General features: G+C 43.3%; 4 protein-coding genes across 6 annotated transcripts; 2 read left to right on the top strand and 2 right to left on the bottom strand.

Moving 5' to 3' along the window:
* Nucleotides 1-475: 475 nt before the first annotated feature.
* Nucleotides 476-3,887, bottom strand: LOC124476472 (E3 ubiquitin-protein ligase RNF12-B-like). Its single transcript, XM_047033630.1, has 2 exons — nt 3,753-3,887; nt 476-2,135 (listed from the first exon to the last, which is right to left on the bottom strand). The coding sequence occupies exon 2, from the start codon at nt 2,125-2,127 to the stop codon at nt 1,099-1,101; it is 1,029 nt and encodes a 342-aa protein (XP_046889586.1). The 5' UTR covers nt 2,128-2,135; nt 3,753-3,887; the 3' UTR covers nt 476-1,098.
* LOC124476474 lies at nt 3,166-5,942 on the top strand. 3 transcript variants are annotated; one of them, XM_047033631.1, is made up of 2 exons: nt 3,166-3,654; nt 5,324-5,913. In XM_047033631.1, the coding sequence occupies exons 1-2, from the start codon at nt 3,555-3,557 to the stop codon at nt 5,860-5,862; spliced, it is 639 nt and encodes a 212-aa protein (XP_046889587.1). In that variant the 5' UTR covers nt 3,166-3,554; the 3' UTR covers nt 5,863-5,913. The 3 variants fall into 3 exon arrangements, 2 of the variants coding, with proteins under 2 accessions (XP_046889587.1, XP_046889588.1); XR_006957040.1 differs by lacking the exon at nt 3,166-3,654 and adding an exon at nt 3,983-5,027 and having other exon boundaries at nt 5,324-5,942; XM_047033632.1 differs by lacking the exon at nt 3,166-3,654 and adding an exon at nt 3,983-5,041 and having other exon boundaries at nt 5,324-5,937.
* Nucleotides 5,943-6,075: 133 nt separating this feature from the next.
* Nucleotides 6,076-7,293, bottom strand: si:ch211-127m7.2. The gene is made up of 3 exons (XM_047033633.1): nt 7,026-7,293; nt 6,845-6,938; nt 6,076-6,641 (listed from the first exon to the last, which is right to left on the bottom strand). The coding sequence occupies exons 1-3, from the start codon at nt 7,145-7,147 to the stop codon at nt 6,294-6,296; spliced, it is 564 nt and encodes a 187-aa protein (XP_046889589.1). The 5' UTR covers nt 7,148-7,293; the 3' UTR covers nt 6,076-6,293.
* A 5,663-nt stretch (nt 7,294-12,956) lies between these two features.
* neto2b (neuropilin (NRP) and tolloid (TLL)-like 2b) lies at nt 12,957-17,645 on the top strand. The gene is made up of 12 exons (XM_047033531.1): nt 12,957-12,966; nt 14,398-14,454; nt 14,571-14,714; nt 14,887-15,135; nt 15,271-15,318; nt 15,436-15,563; nt 15,718-15,819; nt 15,922-16,048; nt 16,329-16,442; nt 16,580-16,710; nt 16,799-16,891; nt 17,100-17,645. The coding sequence occupies exons 1-12, from the start codon at nt 12,957-12,959 to the stop codon at nt 17,544-17,546; spliced, it is 1,650 nt and encodes a 549-aa protein (XP_046889487.1). The 3' UTR covers nt 17,547-17,645.
* Nucleotides 17,646-18,367: the final 722 nt, after the last annotated feature.

Here is an 18,367-nt window from a genome sequence, read left to right as displayed (position 1 = left end):
GTGTGCACAATGTATGTTCCGCATTGGTGTGGGCAGGAATGTTGAGTTCCCCGTGTGTGCGCGCACATGTATGTGAACGTGAACATCCTAAGCACACACACTTGTGTGAGTGGGTTGAAATGGTGTTATGTAAGAGAGCGTAAGGGTGTCCGTCTGGTCAAAAGGGATCCATGTGTGCCTGAATAGAAAGGCCTAGGGGGAGTAAACTCTCATAGGGAACAGGAAATACTTGGGACTTGAAATCCGTCGATTTCTTATTGACTCTGAACAAACCATTAACTTATATGGTAAAAGGCTTAAAAGCTTCAGCAGACATTCTAGATTTTGGACCAAAATGGCCACAGGTTTCAATAACAGCGTCAATTCACTGTACAATTTCTTAGCGCTTCCTTACCCTCTGAACTGAAGAATGTGTTTGTTTATTTGTTTTTGTTTTTTCCTCTCAATACACGTGTCATGAACAACAAAGAATCCGTGAGGTGGAACAACTCTTATTTTATTTTCACGACCAAGCCATCACTAACTTTACATTCCTCACCACTTTTCACCAACGAGAAAATAGAATAAGGTCACTTCCTCCATTTCACAGAGTTAGAGAAGAATACAAGAGAAAGAGAGAGTCCAAGCACGAGAGTATCATAGCATATAGGCCAATTCAGACGTAGTTACAATTCATCAGGCGTACACACCAAGGCAAACATCTTGTCTTTTCATACATTGTTAACTGGACACTTGTGTTCTGCTATGCAGTGTTATGTCTATATGGCTCAAAGGCTGACTGGTCTTCTGCTGTCCCTCTCCTGCCCTGCCAGTGGCTGTTACTTTCACCAGAGATCCCTTTATTAACCTACAGTCATAGAAGGCATTGACATAGAAGTATTAACTTGTCTTAAACCGATAGCGGAGTGCTACACGCCTACATCACTGTCTCCTCAAGAAGCTGGTTGTTTATTTCCCTTTAGCCTTTTAAGACAAACATTAAAGTACTAGTTTCATTGTTGTTGGTTCTCCTTCACAGCGTCTTCAGATTGATCGTCATTGTCCTTTTTTCCCCCTCCTGTTTGTTTGTTTTTCCGTTTTGCTTCCGCCTCAGTTGGCTCACATCAGCTCATTGGAGGGGCTGCTGCCGTCAGCGATGGGAATGTCGTCTGGGATGCCAATGTCGTTGGCCAGGAGGTCATTGACGAGATCGTTTCCTGTCACGTCTAAGTGCTTTAGGAGTCCGCTGTCACCAACGTCGGTGTTGATATCAAACAGGAGCTGCTCCACATTCTCAGCTCCTCCAACACACTCCTGCTCAAGTGGCTTCTCCAGAGATTCCCAGGATTCCTTAGGATCTTCAGGGACGGGAACGGAATTCACTGCAGCCTCAATGCTGTCGAGGCATTCCTCTTCCCCCGGGAGATCTGTGGGCACATCAGGATAGGCTGGCTCTGGGCTGTGGGCGTGGTCTGAGGCTGGGGAGGGAGAAGCATCGAGCAGCTGTGGAGTGATCTCTGGGACTGCCAGGTCTACCAAGGGGTCTGAGGAGAAGAGAGGCTCTGACAGGAATGGCTCGGGGAGAAGCTCCTGGGTGAGGAGCTCTGGAACTGCTTCTGGCTCTGGAACAGACACTAGGACTGGCTCTGCGACAGGCTCTGGGAGAGGTTCTGGTTCTGCGACAGGCTCTGGGAGTGGTTCTGGTACTGCAACAGGTTCTGGGACTGCAACAGACTCTGGGACTGGTTCTGGAACCTTGCTGAGTGAGACCAGAGGTTCTGGTTCTGGCTGGGTTGGGGGTGGAGGGGCAGGTTCTTCCACTAGCTCAGCCTCGACCTTTGCCACTGGCTCTGGGGTGAGATCTACCAGTGGGGCTGAAGCAACTGGGGCCTCTGGCTCGGGTAGCTTGGGCTCAGGCTCTACCTTTGCGACTGGCTCTGGTACTGATTCGACTATAGGTTCGGCAATGGCTGCCGCCACTGGCTCCTCAATGGGGGTTGCCGGTTTCCCGGCCTCCTGGACCTCCTGACTCACTGGGGCCTCCTCTGCCTGGGGGGCCACTGGCTCATCTGCAGCCTTCTCCTCTGCTGCTGGGGCCTCCCCTCCGTTAGCGGGGCTGTCCCGTCTCCTGCTGAACCTGTTTCCCATGGCAAAACCTGAGGAGGGGGGAGGGAAATATTTAACTTATGTTAACGCCAGTTACTGAGGTGGGAAGAATTTGACATGCAACAGTTAAGGCACAAACAGTAGGGTCCCCATGATACACCTGTGTGTCCGTTTGGTTTCCAAGGGCCTTACTGGACTGATTGATTGAACCGCTCTGGATAAGAGCGTCTGCTAAATGACTAAATGATTGAGACACCCAACCTCAAAATAAGGTGGCTATGCTATAATATTATTAAAACTTAGAAAATATGGATTTTTCATTTATCAAGAGGAAACAGATTCCCCACAATTCTGTATTTGGTTACATTGCATCTTACATAAGAAGTCAAATTTCACTGTGTTGACCCTGATTGGTTTTACTAAGCAGCTATACAGTATCGTTTTCCATTGCTTATTACTGACATGTAAACAAAGGCTACCAAAAAAAAAAATGAACACACTGTTCCATATGCCTCAAAGAGTAGGAGGAGACTTCCAAAAGTGGTTTATCAACTTCAAGCATCAAGGTGTCCATACACAGGATTATGCAACCAACCATGGGGAACTTGACTGCCTGTGTTCCATGGTGTCCAACGTCTGCTAGAACAAAATGTTTCTAAAGGCCAATAGTTAAAGTAGTGTATCAATAATAGCCCCTTGTTACCAACTGACAGAAGGAAATATTTAAAGAGTAACCAAGTAGCCTATATGCAAGCTTAATATTAAAAGGCAAGAACTATCCAATGAAATATTATAAAGTCATGACATCGTCATTTATGGAGTAGAGTTGTCAAAACATGTCCAATTATTGTGTTAATATGTCTAGCAAGTCTTATTAAATGGCAACAAGGCGCACTGATGATCTATGCATTAGAACATAATGTTCTCTTCCCAAACGGGTATCACGTGTTCTCTATACTATTGAAGCCCGAAGTGGGCGCGCCGCGCTACAAGCGCACGTGCGTGATATGTACATGTTCATGGGGTACGCGGGTGCATGCGACCATAAATCAAACCCGCTGCAGAGAAATTAAACCTCACAATTCACAGCAAATTGCACGCGACTTTACACACTTCTTCCGGAGCCCAGGTTGGACTCCTGGACTCCCTTCACGAATCTCCAACTTAAGTTGTTTATTTTGTTTTTTAAATAAAATATGAAATCTAGTCTTTCAAATTGAGTTGGATTTTTCACTGAAGCGCATTGTATACAATTGAGGATTAGGAAATGAAAAATATTCGAGTTTTTTCTTCCAAAGTTAATTAACCACACCTTCCAGCTGCCGTCCATTGGGACATTAGGAGCAACACGAGTCACCCACAGATAACAGATGACTCCGGACACCTCATTAAAGTATCAGAAACGGTGACATCCCCGGCTAGAGGAACGCATTAATTGCTGTTAATTAGTGTTTGAATGAGCGCACAATATGTACGCGTATGAGATTAAATTGAACGAAGAAAGAACAAAGAAGCCCTTGGAGGCGACCCCGCCTCCCTATCGTGCTGAACAAGCTGGAACAGCCTTTGGTAAATCAGACCCATTACATAAAACGATGAATCAGAAACATATAAAATCTAATCATTGAGAGCGTATAAAGACAATTTAAGAGAATGAAGCAACCAACCGTATTATCCTATTTGCAGTGGAATAAAAATTGAGTTGAGCTGTGAAAGAGGGCGAGAGTCGGGAGGTCTTCTTGTGCTCTCACTACTTGGCGAGGCACGCACGAATTGACAGAGCGCGCGACAGGGAAAGGGAAAGAGGGGGGGCGGCCATCGTAAAAGCGACTGAGGTTGTCTCTTTGGATAAGCGCGCCCCTCTCGCTCGTGCACCTAATGCTGAGGAGGTGGGTAGACCCGGATAGTTTACTGCACAATCCCAATCATCCAAACAGCCTTCCTTTCCTCCTATCTCCCTCGACTATGCATTTTCTGTGTAACTTCCCCAACCATTTTTTCATCTGGACAGTCGATTTGAGTTTCACATGACTGCCAAGACGAAACAATGCGAGCACTTAATTTAAACTTTTGGCATCAAGCTAGGGTTCATTTTCGTTACGTTGGCTATTTATTTTGTGTTGCCGATCAGCTTGCTTTGAGAAAGTGATTTAAGCTATTTGGACGGTTGCACCATAGCTTACATCCTACAAAAAGCGATGTGTCTAGATGTGCAATATTATGTAACATTCCTGCCTCAACAGATTGTTGACAGACATACATTTCCACGCTTGACTTCCTAACCAATTAACAAAAATTCCAGTTTTTCATGCAATTGTAGGATCTTTTTCCTTGGGCTTCTATTCGGCTTGAATATCGCTGACTAAGTGAATCCTTCGTTTTAAACCAAAAAATATATAAAATAAGAATAATTGAGATTGGTTGAAAATTGTAGTTTGGCTAACCAGTGATCTGGAGCAATGTGTGGCATTATGTGGCAAGATGAATGTAGGCGTGGTAGGCTACAGAATCTGTCGATACAGATGCTTGAATTATTCTGGAAAGTGACTGGTTTAAGAAACACAACAGGGTAATCCCCAGAAACTCCAAATTCACGGTCCTGTCTACTTTCTTCGCCCTCTAGTGGGACATTTTGCCTGAACATTCGATAGGCTAACCTTATTCTTTTAATTTCATATGTGCCAAACAGTTTCATTTTTATTTTAACGGGTAATGCATTGGGTTAACGTGAGCTGGGTTTAGTCATAAGCGCAAGCAAGTCAGCTGCTTTGCTCAGCTGATAAAAGTTGAATATTAGCTTGCGACACATATTAAAAGTGAAACTACAATAAACGGTTCAGAGTCGGTTGTAGGTAAAGCTATATAAATATACCTCAACACTTGAATTCTCGCAGCAAGTTAAGAACATAAATACAACAGCTACAAGAAGTACAAATTCCAAGGTAATTACAGATGGGTAAGGCCTTACGTATAAGGTTAATTTTCGATGGTTTTCTTCAAAGCGTTGTTTAACATATGCTTTGTATTGTATATCCACCCCTGATGTTTTACTCTTAAATGAAAACAAGACTGTGTAGGCCTATAGCCTCATGGCAATATGGTGGAGTGTTTGTAAGCAGTAGGCTAGGGTTAATATTGGGTAGCCAACTGTTTCAAAGCTCATAAGAAGTATATCTTTAACAAAGACAATTGATTTTTTTCAACTAGTATTTGTTAATTTTTAACCTTGCTTCAACAGGACGAGACACTATGAAGCCTTTGGGGAAGCGGCATTGCTGCATGTCTTTCGTGTGTTTTTTCCTCCTGCTCCTACTCGCCCAGATGCTCTATGTCCTTGTGCTGTTGCACGGCCTGTTCATCAACTCTACCAAAGCACTCATCAGCCCCTTTAATGTCTGCCACAGGGGACAAGATGGCCTGTTCTGCAATGATCATAACTATGACGTGGGAGACGCCAGTAAATTAAACACTAACATTGCCAGGGTGACAGTCATCCTGGGCTTGTACTCTCCCCTGGCGCTGGTGCCATTTGCCCTCCTGGCTTTTCTGTTTGCTGTGTGCTGCGAGGAGGGTGGGCTTCTGTGGGTCAGTCTGGTCTGCCAGACTGCCTCCAGCCTACTGACCTTACTGGGACTCTGTGTTTACGACCCTTCACTGGGCCTATGTAAGCATGGACAGCTTGACAGCTGGGTTCTACGTCTGTGTTGGGGTGTGTGTGGAGCTAGCCATAGCTGCCTTGTTGACGTGGATGTCAGGGAGGAAGAAGGGGATGACTGAGAAAAATTACAATCTGTAAAGATTATGCATTTGAACATCAGAAAGCACTTTAGGGTACTTAATTGTACTCAGATACTTGATGTGTTTTGTTTCAAGTTTTACGCAACATGCACCCAAAATTGAGAGCATGAGGCGTTTTATTTACATGTACTTTAAATAACGGGTCAAACTTTTCTTTGAGGGATTTTACGTATTTCAATTTATGCAAAGTAATATAGGTATTAATACATGTATATGCAAATACATTACAGTTCCGTTTCCAGAAGTCATTGTTTAATGTTACAAAATGAACTTTTTGGGATGTATCAGTGTTTGTTTTATAATTTCTGTCAAATAAAAATATAACTTCTGCATCAGGTCCTGTTGTAAAAACAAAAATTCCCCTACAACTGTGAGACTACACATTCTTACTAAACAACAGGAGGCTAAGTTCAGGTGAAGAAAATATCTCGAACAAGCTGAAGGGCATCGTCGTCTGCTGTAGTTGAGGGTGCCAGTGAGTGTCCATCTGGTTTTTCTCTTAATAGTCTGGGGTCCACCAGACTGTAATCCTGCCCTGGTCCTTTACTTTGACCCCCAGTCCCTGACAGCTCTTCTCGGAGGCCGGTGCTACGGTAGGGGAGGTTTTCCTCCTCAGCAATATCTACGTCCGTCTCTGATACACGTGTCCTCTCCTGGTCTTCAGAGTCTGACGACTCCATTACGACCTGTAGATCAGAAACCCTCCTCTTGTCTTTGGTAAAGCGATCCTCAGTCTTTACATGGCTGGGAACAGTCACCTGATTTGGAAAGAAGAATACTTCAGAGGACGTAGCTGTAGACCCACTCTAACTCTACTGTTCTCCCACCAGCTTCTCTGAATGATAAAACCATGTAAACAATAAACATATTGGAATTCATACGGTCCACTTCCAAAATGACCAGCTCTGATTACACTTTGTTCTGTCTGATACATTTGTTAAAGTGGAGGAAAAGGCGCCACCTGCTGAGCATGTTCTTCTCCGGTGGCGTTGTTCTCAAGATAAGCAATGGCTGCTTCAACAAGCTCCTTTTCGTTCATGCAGTAATAAACAGTCCTGGACACAGACAAACGTGGGTTAGTTGTACATTAATATGGACTGTGCATAAAATGTTTATAAGCTGCCAACAGTGGAAATGCCTACCTCCCAGCTAGTTTCTTCTTTGTTTTCTTTCTTGTTGTGCTCTGATCGCGACAGTTTTCCTCCGATTTTCCTTTCTCCTCCACAGCCATCCAGGATGGCAGTTGCCGTGGTTTTTCTGTCATGTAATTAAGTAACAACACAATTTGTAAATACGCTACAGTGTACAAAACATAAATTGTTCTTTAATTCACTGCCATTAGTGAAACAGAACAACCACAGAAGAACACTAACGTACATTAGCAGTTAGCGCCACCAAGTGGACGAAAAGCGTAACTGATAGGTGACGCCCTCGTTATGCTCAAAGCCATGGCAAAGAGGTAGGAAAACTGAAGAAGTGCTCTTTGGCAATGGCTCTCTGGTTATGCTAAAATAAGGCTTAACCATTATGAATACTCCAATAAGCCCTACACCATAAATCCCACGATGGCAGACTGCTGTCATTGCACGCCGGAATTCTATATCTCTGATCAAGAACACCAGCTTTTTATTTGATTTTTGTAGGTGAAACACGTAGGCCTACGGCAGACGAGTTTTAGAAGGTCTGATTAAGTCGGATTCCATGTAGGTTTACCCGACTAGTCGGCCTTTTAGCCATTTCTTCTGTTATCACACTTTCGATCAAGCGTTGCTTTCTAACCATATTCCCAGCGCTAAAAAATCTTATAGAAGTGTAGCCAACTCTCCAGTTGGTGGCAATGTCTCTTTTAAACAACAAAAAACACAACCCAAAACAATGTAAAACATTTCAAGTGATCTTTTTCAAATTATTCAAAAAATGAAATGGACTCCAGTCGTGAACCCCAATAAGCTACTACAGAGTTTTTGCATTGTACACATCACAGTGTGTATGACACGTAGATGGTAGGCTAAATGCTACAGTAATTATGGGAGAATAGTGGGAAAGTGGGAGTCTTCCTTGACCGTGAGGAAAGAATTCTGTTTCACTTGGTCTCTTTTTCTGACACTGACCCTCCTTTTCAAAGTCCAGACCACATGAACTCAGCCTCTCCTGTTCTGGCTCTGTAGTTTGGAAGGACTAAACACTATGTACTGTTTCAAGCACAGTGAAGGTAATTGCAAATGACATTGAACAGTTGTTTTGCAACTATTGAATTTTTTTGGAAGACGAAATGTTACGGAATACACATAATCTCTCTCTCTTCTCTCTCTCTCCTCTCTCTCTCTCCTCTCTCTCCCTCTTCATGTGCCCTAAAGCTGGCCTCGTCCTCTCTCCTCAGTTTCACCAGCTTTTTAATTATTTCCCTAAACCCTTACCAGAAGTGCTTAGGCTTTGATTGCAAAGACCAGCTTTGTATTTTTGACTAAATTAAAAAAAAAAAAGAAAAAAAAAGACTTGAGCGGAAAAAATCATTTAAATGACCAGAAACGCGCTATTTTCTGTCAGTTTTTCAGAGCATTCAATCATAAGGCATTTTTAGGAATGGTGTGTAATCACGTTTTGGCTTTAGAAACTGCTCTGCATCCTTGTTTCCTGTTGAGAGTCTGTGTTCTTGCTCTGCCAGTTCTTTCTGATTAAACTCTTTCAGGATCAGAGCCCACAGGGAGGTGGGGGTGGATTTCCGTTTGATTCGACTGTACCGTTCTAGATTCACAATTGACTGTTTTGTAAGATGACTGTATTCAGGTCCAATCTATGGGTTAACCTCCCTGGAATATGCTACTTTATATTCATTATTCACATATATCACTGCTATGCAGTGGTAATGCACAGTTGTAAACATCTTAGTTTGTAGTGTGCTGTAGGTTTGACTTTTTTCCAGACAAATAAATACTTATAGAAAACAGAAACAAACCATGAAAGTGATTGTGCTCTTTAATCCTTGTTTAATCAGTGAAGCCAGTGGGGAAACCTGATTCATTCATGCGTGTAAACTACTCAGACTTGAAAATGTGCGTGAGTTGTCTTGAACATGAGACTATGGTAAACATACAGTGCCAAATCCTATGTGTATGAGATAGTTGGGGCGCCTCCCATACAAAGCGTTGACATGTGTTTGATTATGGCAACGCCAGTACCATTTCATATCACTAAGGCCTCTTCCAAATGTTAAGAGTACTTCCTTATCTTTTCTCCCCCCATCACCTTTCTTCCTAACCCTAACCCACATACTGTCTTCTCTGGTGGATCCCTTTCACTTCTATGCGTCCAGTTGCTCACGAGGTATCCTGACTAATCTGTCGGGAGTCGCCAAGGCTTAACCCTGTTCTGAGTAAAGTTCTCCCTCATTGTCCATCTGGTGAAGGCATGATGGTTGGAGTGCTTTGCCATATGGTGTGAATACGTGAGGTTGGGGTTGACCGGCCAAGTAATCTCAGTGGAGGCATGAATACACACACACACACACACACACACCACACACACACACATACAGACACGCACACACACCACCTCCCAGAGATACAAACTCTGCCTTTAACCAGGAACATTAGGGCACTCAAGGCAGAGAGGTGAGGGTGGGATTGTACCATGAGAAAAATATGTGATTTTCGTAGTGATTTGGATGTAGACATGGAGGCATCTCACTAATGAGATGTACTTTCAGGCAAGCAGATGGTCCCATGTCTGTAGCAGCAGCCCAAGACTGCAGAACATCTGGGTTTATGCCTTTTAGGTTTTTAATTTACTTTCTTTGTGCTAAGTTAACTGTTTGGCTACTTGGTTCAGGCATGAAGACTCAGTAGTATGTTATAAGACACTTCATTGACAATACAAACACATTGTCTTGGCGTTTATGGTTCTGCTTGCACCGACTTTCTACTGATAACCCACTTGGACACTGTCTCGACATCCGTGCCATAATGTCGGATTGCGGGAGACTTCCTGGCCTTAAAATGAGCTTCCTGGCTATGAAGTGATAGTGTCAAGACTGCGTGATATGATGTTGGTGCTGACTGACTGCACCCTGCATGAACCAGCTCGGCCCAATTCTGGGCGACCCCGAACAGAGGGTTTACATCAGCAGGGATTGTTTCACAGCTGGACTGAGAGGGTCAAATATCTCTGTTCAGATCCGGGATCTTCCCAAACAAGATCATGTGATGTAGTACCTGCCTCTAACAGCTGTCTTGGTCAGAAAAGCATTGACAGACAATACATTGCATGGCTTAACCTTTGTATAGGGCTGTAGAAGAAGGTACATCTTGTACTTCTTCTACTAAAGTGTGTGTTGCAGAAAGTGGAGGTTTAAAGGGAGGAGATGACGGCAATAATCTCTCTCACTGTCTCTCTAACACGCTCTCTCTCTTACGCTCAATCTGTGTCTCATAGACACGAACACAGAGCAACAAGAGGAAGTCAGTCAACATCAAAGGTATTTCTGACAACCAGAGGGATCCCTCTGGGTCCTCTGAGCTCTGCATGCCAAACAAGTAGCAGAATTAGCATACAAATATGGCACTGTTCGCCAACATAAGCTATGCCAAAAGGATTCTTTTAGCTCTCTACTTTTGCCATCACTAAATTCTGTATGTTGCGCAGTGCTTTTAAAAGAGCAAGGAATTGGGATATAGAGATACTACACATCTCCTATGCTCATTATCCATTATAGGCACAGGTATGAACTTAGCTTCAACTGTGGATGTGACTGTGTGTATGTATACAGCAGGGGCGTAGCCACGGGTAGGCCTGGGTAGGCACAGGCCACCCAATTTGTTCTAAGGCCTACCCATAAACGAAAATATCACAGAAAAATGATGCACCGGGTGCACATCGCAAAGTAAATAAGTAAAAAAAAAACGAAAAAGATGCCTATCCATATTTTTTTAGGCCTACCCCTCCAAAAAAATATGGCTACGCCCCTGGTATACAGATGTGTGTGTGCGTTTGTGTGTTCATGGATCTTTCGTTTCCAGGAAAAGTATGTCTCTGTTCATGGTGACTTCTTGTTGAACTTTTGGTTTTCCCTCACTTTTCATTTTCCTTTTCTAAATGACCAAGTGTTCCACTGTGGGCAGTGGTTCTGACTGACTGAAGGAAATCCAATTTGTGAAACATGTCATCAAACATATTCTCTTGAACTGTTTCAAGGGATTCATTAATTTAACAATGTAGAAATTATGTAGACATGTTTACAGTGGAAAAGAGTGATAGAACTAATTAAAAAATGGAAAAAGTCCAAATTTCAGCCATACATTGCAGTACCCTCAAAGGTGAAACAAGGAGTGGAACTGTAGAGCTGCAAGAAGAATATAATAAAATGTGAGTGTGTGTGTGTGTTTCATGAACTATACTTTGTGCATTTGATTGAACTCAGCACCCCATAGTGTCACATGTGTAGAATCAACATGGATAAAACCAGCTTCTGTTTCCATGCAAGCGAGGGATAAACTGAGAAGAAAATGAAAAGTGAATATAATGAAAATATATGACAATTCAAATGTCCAGAGAAAATTCAAATGGATAGAACCAACAGGGATGAGGAAGGGGCAAATAGACTTGGAAATCACTAATCCCAAAGTGACTGGCGTATAAATCTTTCCAATGGATTTCATTATGGATAGATTGTTTTGGTTTAGCCCATTGTTGTGTATTCCTAATGAGGAACTGTCTGCAGTCTCTTTGTCTAATCTGTTGTCATATGGGGCTGAGACAAGAATAGTGCTTTATCATCCTGCTTGTCATCTGCTCCTCAATAGAACACGTAACAAAGTCCCCAAAATATGGTTGTTTACTGTGAGCAACCTATAACACAGACTACAACCTCAATTATTATGTAATGAACAATTATAAAATTGCTGATTTATTTAGTTAAACACACACACACACATATAACTTCAATTATTTTTCAAACTCTATATTTCTCACAAATCAACATTTATTTTATTTATTTGTTTATGTGAGTGTATGTGTAAATATAAAGTGTTTAAATTACTTACTGAAAATATTTCAAGACAATTTAAAAGCTTCCAGCCTAAACAAATGATTTGGTCAAAAAATAAGGCAATGGTTTTTCATAAGAGGATTGACCTTTTTTTATTGTAGGAATACAACAATTCATGGGAATAATATATTTCATTTATTGTTTCTCTCCATTCTGTACTGTTTCAGAGGAGAGGAAGAACACTGCTAGTGGAGCTGGTGCACTAGACAATTACAGATGATGTTTTCTGCAAGTCTCTTTCTCATTTTAAGGTCCCTAAATCCTCTGCCCCACATGTTAGTTTCATTGTCTTCCTGATTGCCTTAACTGTGAAAGACAAGACCCCAGCAAGGTTCCTATAGCAACACATGCAGTGACTCAGAAATTGTGCCCTCTGATGTGTGCCTAATTTGTATTTGGCTCAGCTGGTTGTGTGTTTGTAGCCTATCTGTGTATGTGTGTGTGTGTGTGTGTGTGTGTGTGTGTGCGTGTGTGTGTGTCGTTCGAGATTGTAGGCGAGTTAGGGTATTTTCAAAAAGTTAATTATATTCATTTGGCATAATTGGGCTTTAACAGATAAGCATCTAACCAAAAGTAAATCAAAGTTTCTGGTTTTAAAAATTTGTCGAGGAAATATTTTACAATCGACGTAAATTGAGGCATGCGCATTGTCTTGACAGTGCCCGCGCCAAGTGTGCCCAATCTTGCAAACAGCAGCACCCGCAGACGCATCTTCCATTGGGCTGCAAGAACATCCCCTAACTATCTGATAAAAAACGGAACTAAACACTTTACATAAGACCTTAACAGTGGACCCCATCCCATCTGGCGTCACTGGACAGCACTTTATTGTCTGGCATTACTTTAAAGGGATATTTTAAAACAGCATCTTATTTTGATCAATGGAATAATGGACAGGATGAAAGTTGGGATCTCTAAGTCCTTGAATATGTGCTGTGTCTAGCATTGAGGAATGTAGGAAAAGGACATAAGACGGGGAGATTTGATAAAAGCAGCAAGCAAACGAGAATATTTTTTGTCAGGAGAGGAGATGCACATAGGTGAGTTTGACATGAGAAGATTTGAGTAATCTTCTTAATATTTGAAGGGAAAATCGAGGACGTGGGTTCGGCAGTAAAATGGGCCAAGGCTTAGTTTATGCTTCGTAGATTATTGTGTGGTTGTAACTCGGATGCCAAAAGGCAACCGGTGGTGCTGAAGTGACAGCTCCCGCTTCCCGCTTTAAACACCAACTGCACCGCTTTCAGCTGTGTGTGTGTGTGCGCGCGCGCGCGCGCGAGTGTGCGTGTATGCGTGCCAAACAAAATGCTACTGTATATTTGGGTAAAAAAAAGTCCATGCATTAATTTTCAGTTGGCAATTGAGGAAAAATGACAAGGTATATGTGTAATTTTCCACGTGCGCAGTGTATATAGTATGATAGTAAGAGATAACCCTAAGAGATCTGTCATAGTAACATTTTCTTATTTTATCATAATTATTCGAGCTCTGACCAGTCACCTTTTTATCCATAGCATTAATGTATTTTGCGATGGTCTGCTGAATGCAAGTAGATGGCTATCCAATACTCTTTTTTTCACCACCACTAGGTCACAATCACAGATATATCCTGTATAGGCTGCAGAATCAGAGAGGGGTAGGTAGCCAGAGAGAAATTGGTGTGTAGAGTCTATTTTATAACTCTGGCAAAGCAAGAACAGACTCAAATCCTGTTAAGTGGCTAACTTTCTTCCCACCCTTGTTTCATCTCTCACTCACTTTAGCCTTTCTTTCAGTTTGACTTGGCACTCGTTAACTAATTTCGGATCTCGTTTCTTAGATCATCAAAAAGGACGCTCAGTCTGGTTGAATCAAATACAAGTTGTTTTATTCACTCCAATACAGGATATACACACACTGGGTATTTGTTGCACAAGCACAAACTTGCTTTATACTCATAAAAAGTCCATCCCTTTCTAAACATAACTGTGTTGCAAGATAACCAGTTGTTACATGCCAATTTCCCTTTTTGCTCCTTGTCAACATTTTACATGCCAAGGGGGCGGCCCTACATTTAACTCAGGGGTTGCAGTGTTTTACTGTCCTAATTTGGATATTGGATGGAGCCCACGAGTTCCTTATTACTTGCCTATTAGTTATAACAGGCCTTCCACACCTGGGGCAAAGTTTGTGGCAAGAGCATTTGTCCCCTTGCTATCCATTTGGCTGGATAATATGTTTTCCTAACGTCAATGATTCTCTCAAGGATCCCTCCCAGATCAGCCTGGTGCACACAAGGACAAACATGACATATTAAAGGCAGTCTCGATACAATAGGAGCCGTCCTCCAGTTTTCTTGCTCCGACACTAACCAGCCTATCTCTTATCCTCTCTCTCATCTCCCTCATCTCTCCTCTCTTTAACTTGCTCTATTTTCCTCCCTTACCCTTAACCCCCCATCATCCCCGTTTATCCCTGAATCCTTGTCGCAGCTTGGACACTTCTCATACTGATTGAGGAGGGCTTTGCACTAGCACAGAAAACCAAGGGTGGGTATCGCATCATGACCAGCAGTTTTCAGTATTTACCTGATCCAAAACATGGTCTCTGATGGGCTCACATCCTCGTGTCCTGCTCTGTGGTTTGGCTGTGATATTCTCTGTAGGGTCGTCTCAGCTTGCAAGTCAGACTTCCCAGAATGCTCGCCAATGTGGCACCTGGATCAAGAACCCTGATGGAGGCATGTTCAGCTCTCCAAACTACCCTAACACATATCCTCCCAACAAGGAGTGCATGTACATACTGGAAGGTATTTCTCTCATACACACATGCACAAACACACACACACACACATCCCTAGACTGCAATGTCTGTAGACTTTTCTATGCAGTATTGCTCTCGTCATCCCCCCAAAATGAAAAGACAAGTATAATCCATATTGTTGGAACGTTGGTACCTATGTGATTGTATCCCCTACCCAGCCCTACCACGTCAGAGGATTGAGCTAAAGTTTGATGACACCTTCTTCATGGAGTCATCCTTTGAGTGCCGCTTTGACCACATTGAGGTGAGAGACGGCCCCTTCAGCTTCTCGCCACTCATCAACCGGTTCTGTGGTTCCTCCAGCCCTGGTCGGGTCCTGTCCACCGGACGCTTCATGTGGATCCGCTTCTTCAGTGATGACGAGTTGGAGGGCCAGGGTTTTCGGGTCCAGTACAACTACATCATTGGTACCTTATCACAAAGACACACGATGCTCCTTTAGGAGAAAGGCATTTACACCACAGTTAGGCCATGTTCCTGTTTAGCAAGTGGCTGACATTTTTCCTTCTCTAATGTCTCTAATGTCTTCCTCGTCGTCCTAGACCCAGAGTTCCATCTCCATGTTGGAGGGATTTTAAATCCCATCCCAGGTAACACAAACTCTGTTCTCACATGTTGGATGAAAGCGTTCAGTATCCTTCGCATGAACAAAAAAAAAACTCCACCTTTCGTAACCTTGCCCCTCCCTCGGTGTCTCTGTGTCCTAGACTGCCAGTTTGAGCTTGGGGGTGCCGATGGGCTGATCCGCTCCAGTCAGGTGGAGGAGGAGAACAAGGTGAAACCTGACCAGGCGGTGGACTGCATCTGGACCATCCGAGCTCCGCCCAACTACAAGGTCTCTCGACACGTGATGTCAACCAGATCGACGAGCAACGAGAGGGGATTTCAACAGACACCCTTTATCCCTGTCTCTCTCTGCACTGGATTCAGCCTTCAGTGATGATGTTATGGTACTCTACTAACTCATGCTTTCCCTTTCTCTGTGCCAGATTTACCTGCGCTTCCTAGAATACCAGATGGAGAACTCTAACGAGTGTAAGAAGAACTTTGTGGCTGTTTATGATGGAAGCAGTGCCATCGAAGACCTGAAGGTAGGACAACGAGACTGCCAGACCGGGAACCACATGTATCTAAACCAAGCTCTGACCGAGAACCATGTGACTGTGATGAACAGTTGAGCTTTTTCCTGACAGGCCAAGTTCTGCAGCACAGTAGCCAATGATATCATGCTGGACAATGGTGTGGGTGTGGTCAGGATGTGGGCGGACGAGAACAGCAGACTTAGCCGCTTCCGCATGCTCTTCACCTCGTTCTCGGACCGTGAGTCTGTCCTTCTTCGGAAACATCTCTTCCTCTGTCCTCATCTGGAATCCCCAGTGATGGGATGTCATTATTGCACCCTCTAGTGTTTGCCAATAACATTACAGTCAGTCTACAGACATTGTACAGTTTGATTACTGTCTGCAGTGTTAATAAATGTTTGCCTCAGTTTTCAGTGTTACCTCTTACCATTTGTCAACTTTTTTCTCTGTAAGATGCTTAATGTGTCTGCATCTGTTTGTTCCTCTGACACACTAGACATCTCTGCTTTTCCCTTCAGCTCCATGTTCAAGCAACACTTTTTTCTGCCATAGCAACATGTGCATCAACAACTCTCTGGTGTGTAATGGTGTGCAGAACTGTGTATTTCCCTGGGATGAGGGCAACTGCAAAGGTGAACTGCTGTGAAAGAACACCCAACCCCTTAGTTGCTAAGTGCTGCTCTTTCCAGGTTGCAACATGTCAATTCATTCTTTCTTTCTTTTCTTTCTTATCTTTTCAACCTCTCTTGCTCAATCTCCACTCCTCCAGAAAAGAAACCCAAAGGTCTGTTCCACCAGATCACTAAGACCCACGGGACAGTGATTGCTGTGTCTACAGGAGTAGTCCTGCTGTTGCTCATCTTCTCCATCATGGTGCAGGTCAAGCAGCCACGCAAGAAGGTACAGCACGTCGACACAATCACACATCTCGTCTTCCATCTCTGTCGGGTTGCTGTGTTTGACACGACTACAACTTACCATTGTAAAGGTGTTGGTGAAGAAGAGCACCCCGTTCAACCGACTTGAGTACCAGGAAGTGTTTGACCCTCCTAACTACGAGCTCTTTTCCCTCAGAGACAAGGTGGGTGGGATTAATTCACCTGTTGCTTTTGCTCCGTCACCATCAATTTTGTAACGCTTTTGTAGGCTTCATTATTTTGGAAATACAGCCAATGTTTGAGTGTACTGCCATCATTGCATGCATGCTCTTGTGGCATTAGTAGAAGTGAACATCAACAGGTCCAGCCCCCCTTGAAATTGTTCTTTTGTCTAAATGTGATTCTCCTTAGGAGCTGCCTGAGGACATGGGGGAGCTGCCTGAGGAGCTCCTGTCGCTACAAGCTCTGAGACGCTCCTCCACAACATCACGTTGCGTCCACGAGCACCACTGCGGCTCGCAGGGCTCCCTCAGTCGTGGGGCGCCTCCCCTGGTGACCGGATCCATGGAGCTAACGCCCTTCCGGGGAGACTTCCAGAGCTCCTTACCCCCTCTGGGGAGCGTGACCAGGAACAGCAGCCTGCGGAAGAAGTCCTGGCCCAGCATGAAGCCTTGCCATCAAAAGGGGACCCGTAGGCTGGCGGAGCTGGGCCATCGTGGACAGGATCGAGTGATGGAGGAGGAGGAGATGGAGGTGGAGGAAGAGGGCGGGAGAGGTGATTTGTACGTCCGTAGAGGTGGGAGTGGAAGAGGGAAATATGAAACGGTTCAGCACAGATCTTTGTCCATGGACTTCTAGTGGGATGAAGCAAAACCATCTTGTTAGAGTGTTCCTCCTGGTCAGAACATGCAGTATGCAGTTTTAACTAATTTGTGAAAAGACAGGGGTCTGCTCTTCCTCCTCTTAGTCGTATGTCTACATATTTAAAGTAATATACTTTAAGTATTTTAAGTACTTATCTATTTCAGCTTTACTTTCCTGAAATCGTTTTTTGTATTTGTTTTGGATACATTGCGTTATAAACAAAATGTATTAAGTGCAGTGTGGTTTATTATGAATTTGTATACAAACAGGAAGTTTTGTAGATTTACAAACAATTTAAAAGATTAAACTCTCACTTTTCTCTGTATCTTTCTCTGTCTTTGGTTTGAGGTTTTTCTCCAGAGACATGGTGAGTGCAACATGAGATGTAAACCATTTGATGAATACGAGGGTTGAATTTCTTTATTTACAGTTCCACTTTAGCATCTTTTAGCTAAGATTTAGTATCACCCTACCACACATATTCAATGGAAACATGTAGGAGTTTGAAAATGTTAAGATAAAAATGTACTGAGGTGGTTTCATTTTCGGTCACCCACACTTAAGTAATATGTAGTTTAAATTACTTTGGTTAACAGTCTCAGACGTCTCAAAAGTCTTGTGACAGGTAAGAAACCCCCTCTTAAAGAAAGGTGCTTCATTACACAATCCATGTTGATATGGTTAACTTACAGGTGCTGCGTTTCAGTCTGGGGTTCACCAGGACCAAACATTTGTTGTAGATTATTCAACAACAAATACATCAGAAACCGTTTGATGTGCGTTTGACGTGCATCTAGTAAGAGCACCATTATTTC

The sequence above is a fragment of the Hypomesus transpacificus genome, chromosome 14 (assembly GCF_021917145.1).
Source record: "Hypomesus transpacificus isolate Combined female chromosome 14, fHypTra1, whole genome shotgun sequence".
NCBI classification, from domain to species: Eukaryota; Metazoa; Chordata; class Actinopteri; order Osmeriformes; family Osmeridae; genus Hypomesus; species Hypomesus transpacificus.
Note: the sequence above shows the minus strand (reverse complement) of the source record. Positions and strands in the feature narration are given on the sequence as shown.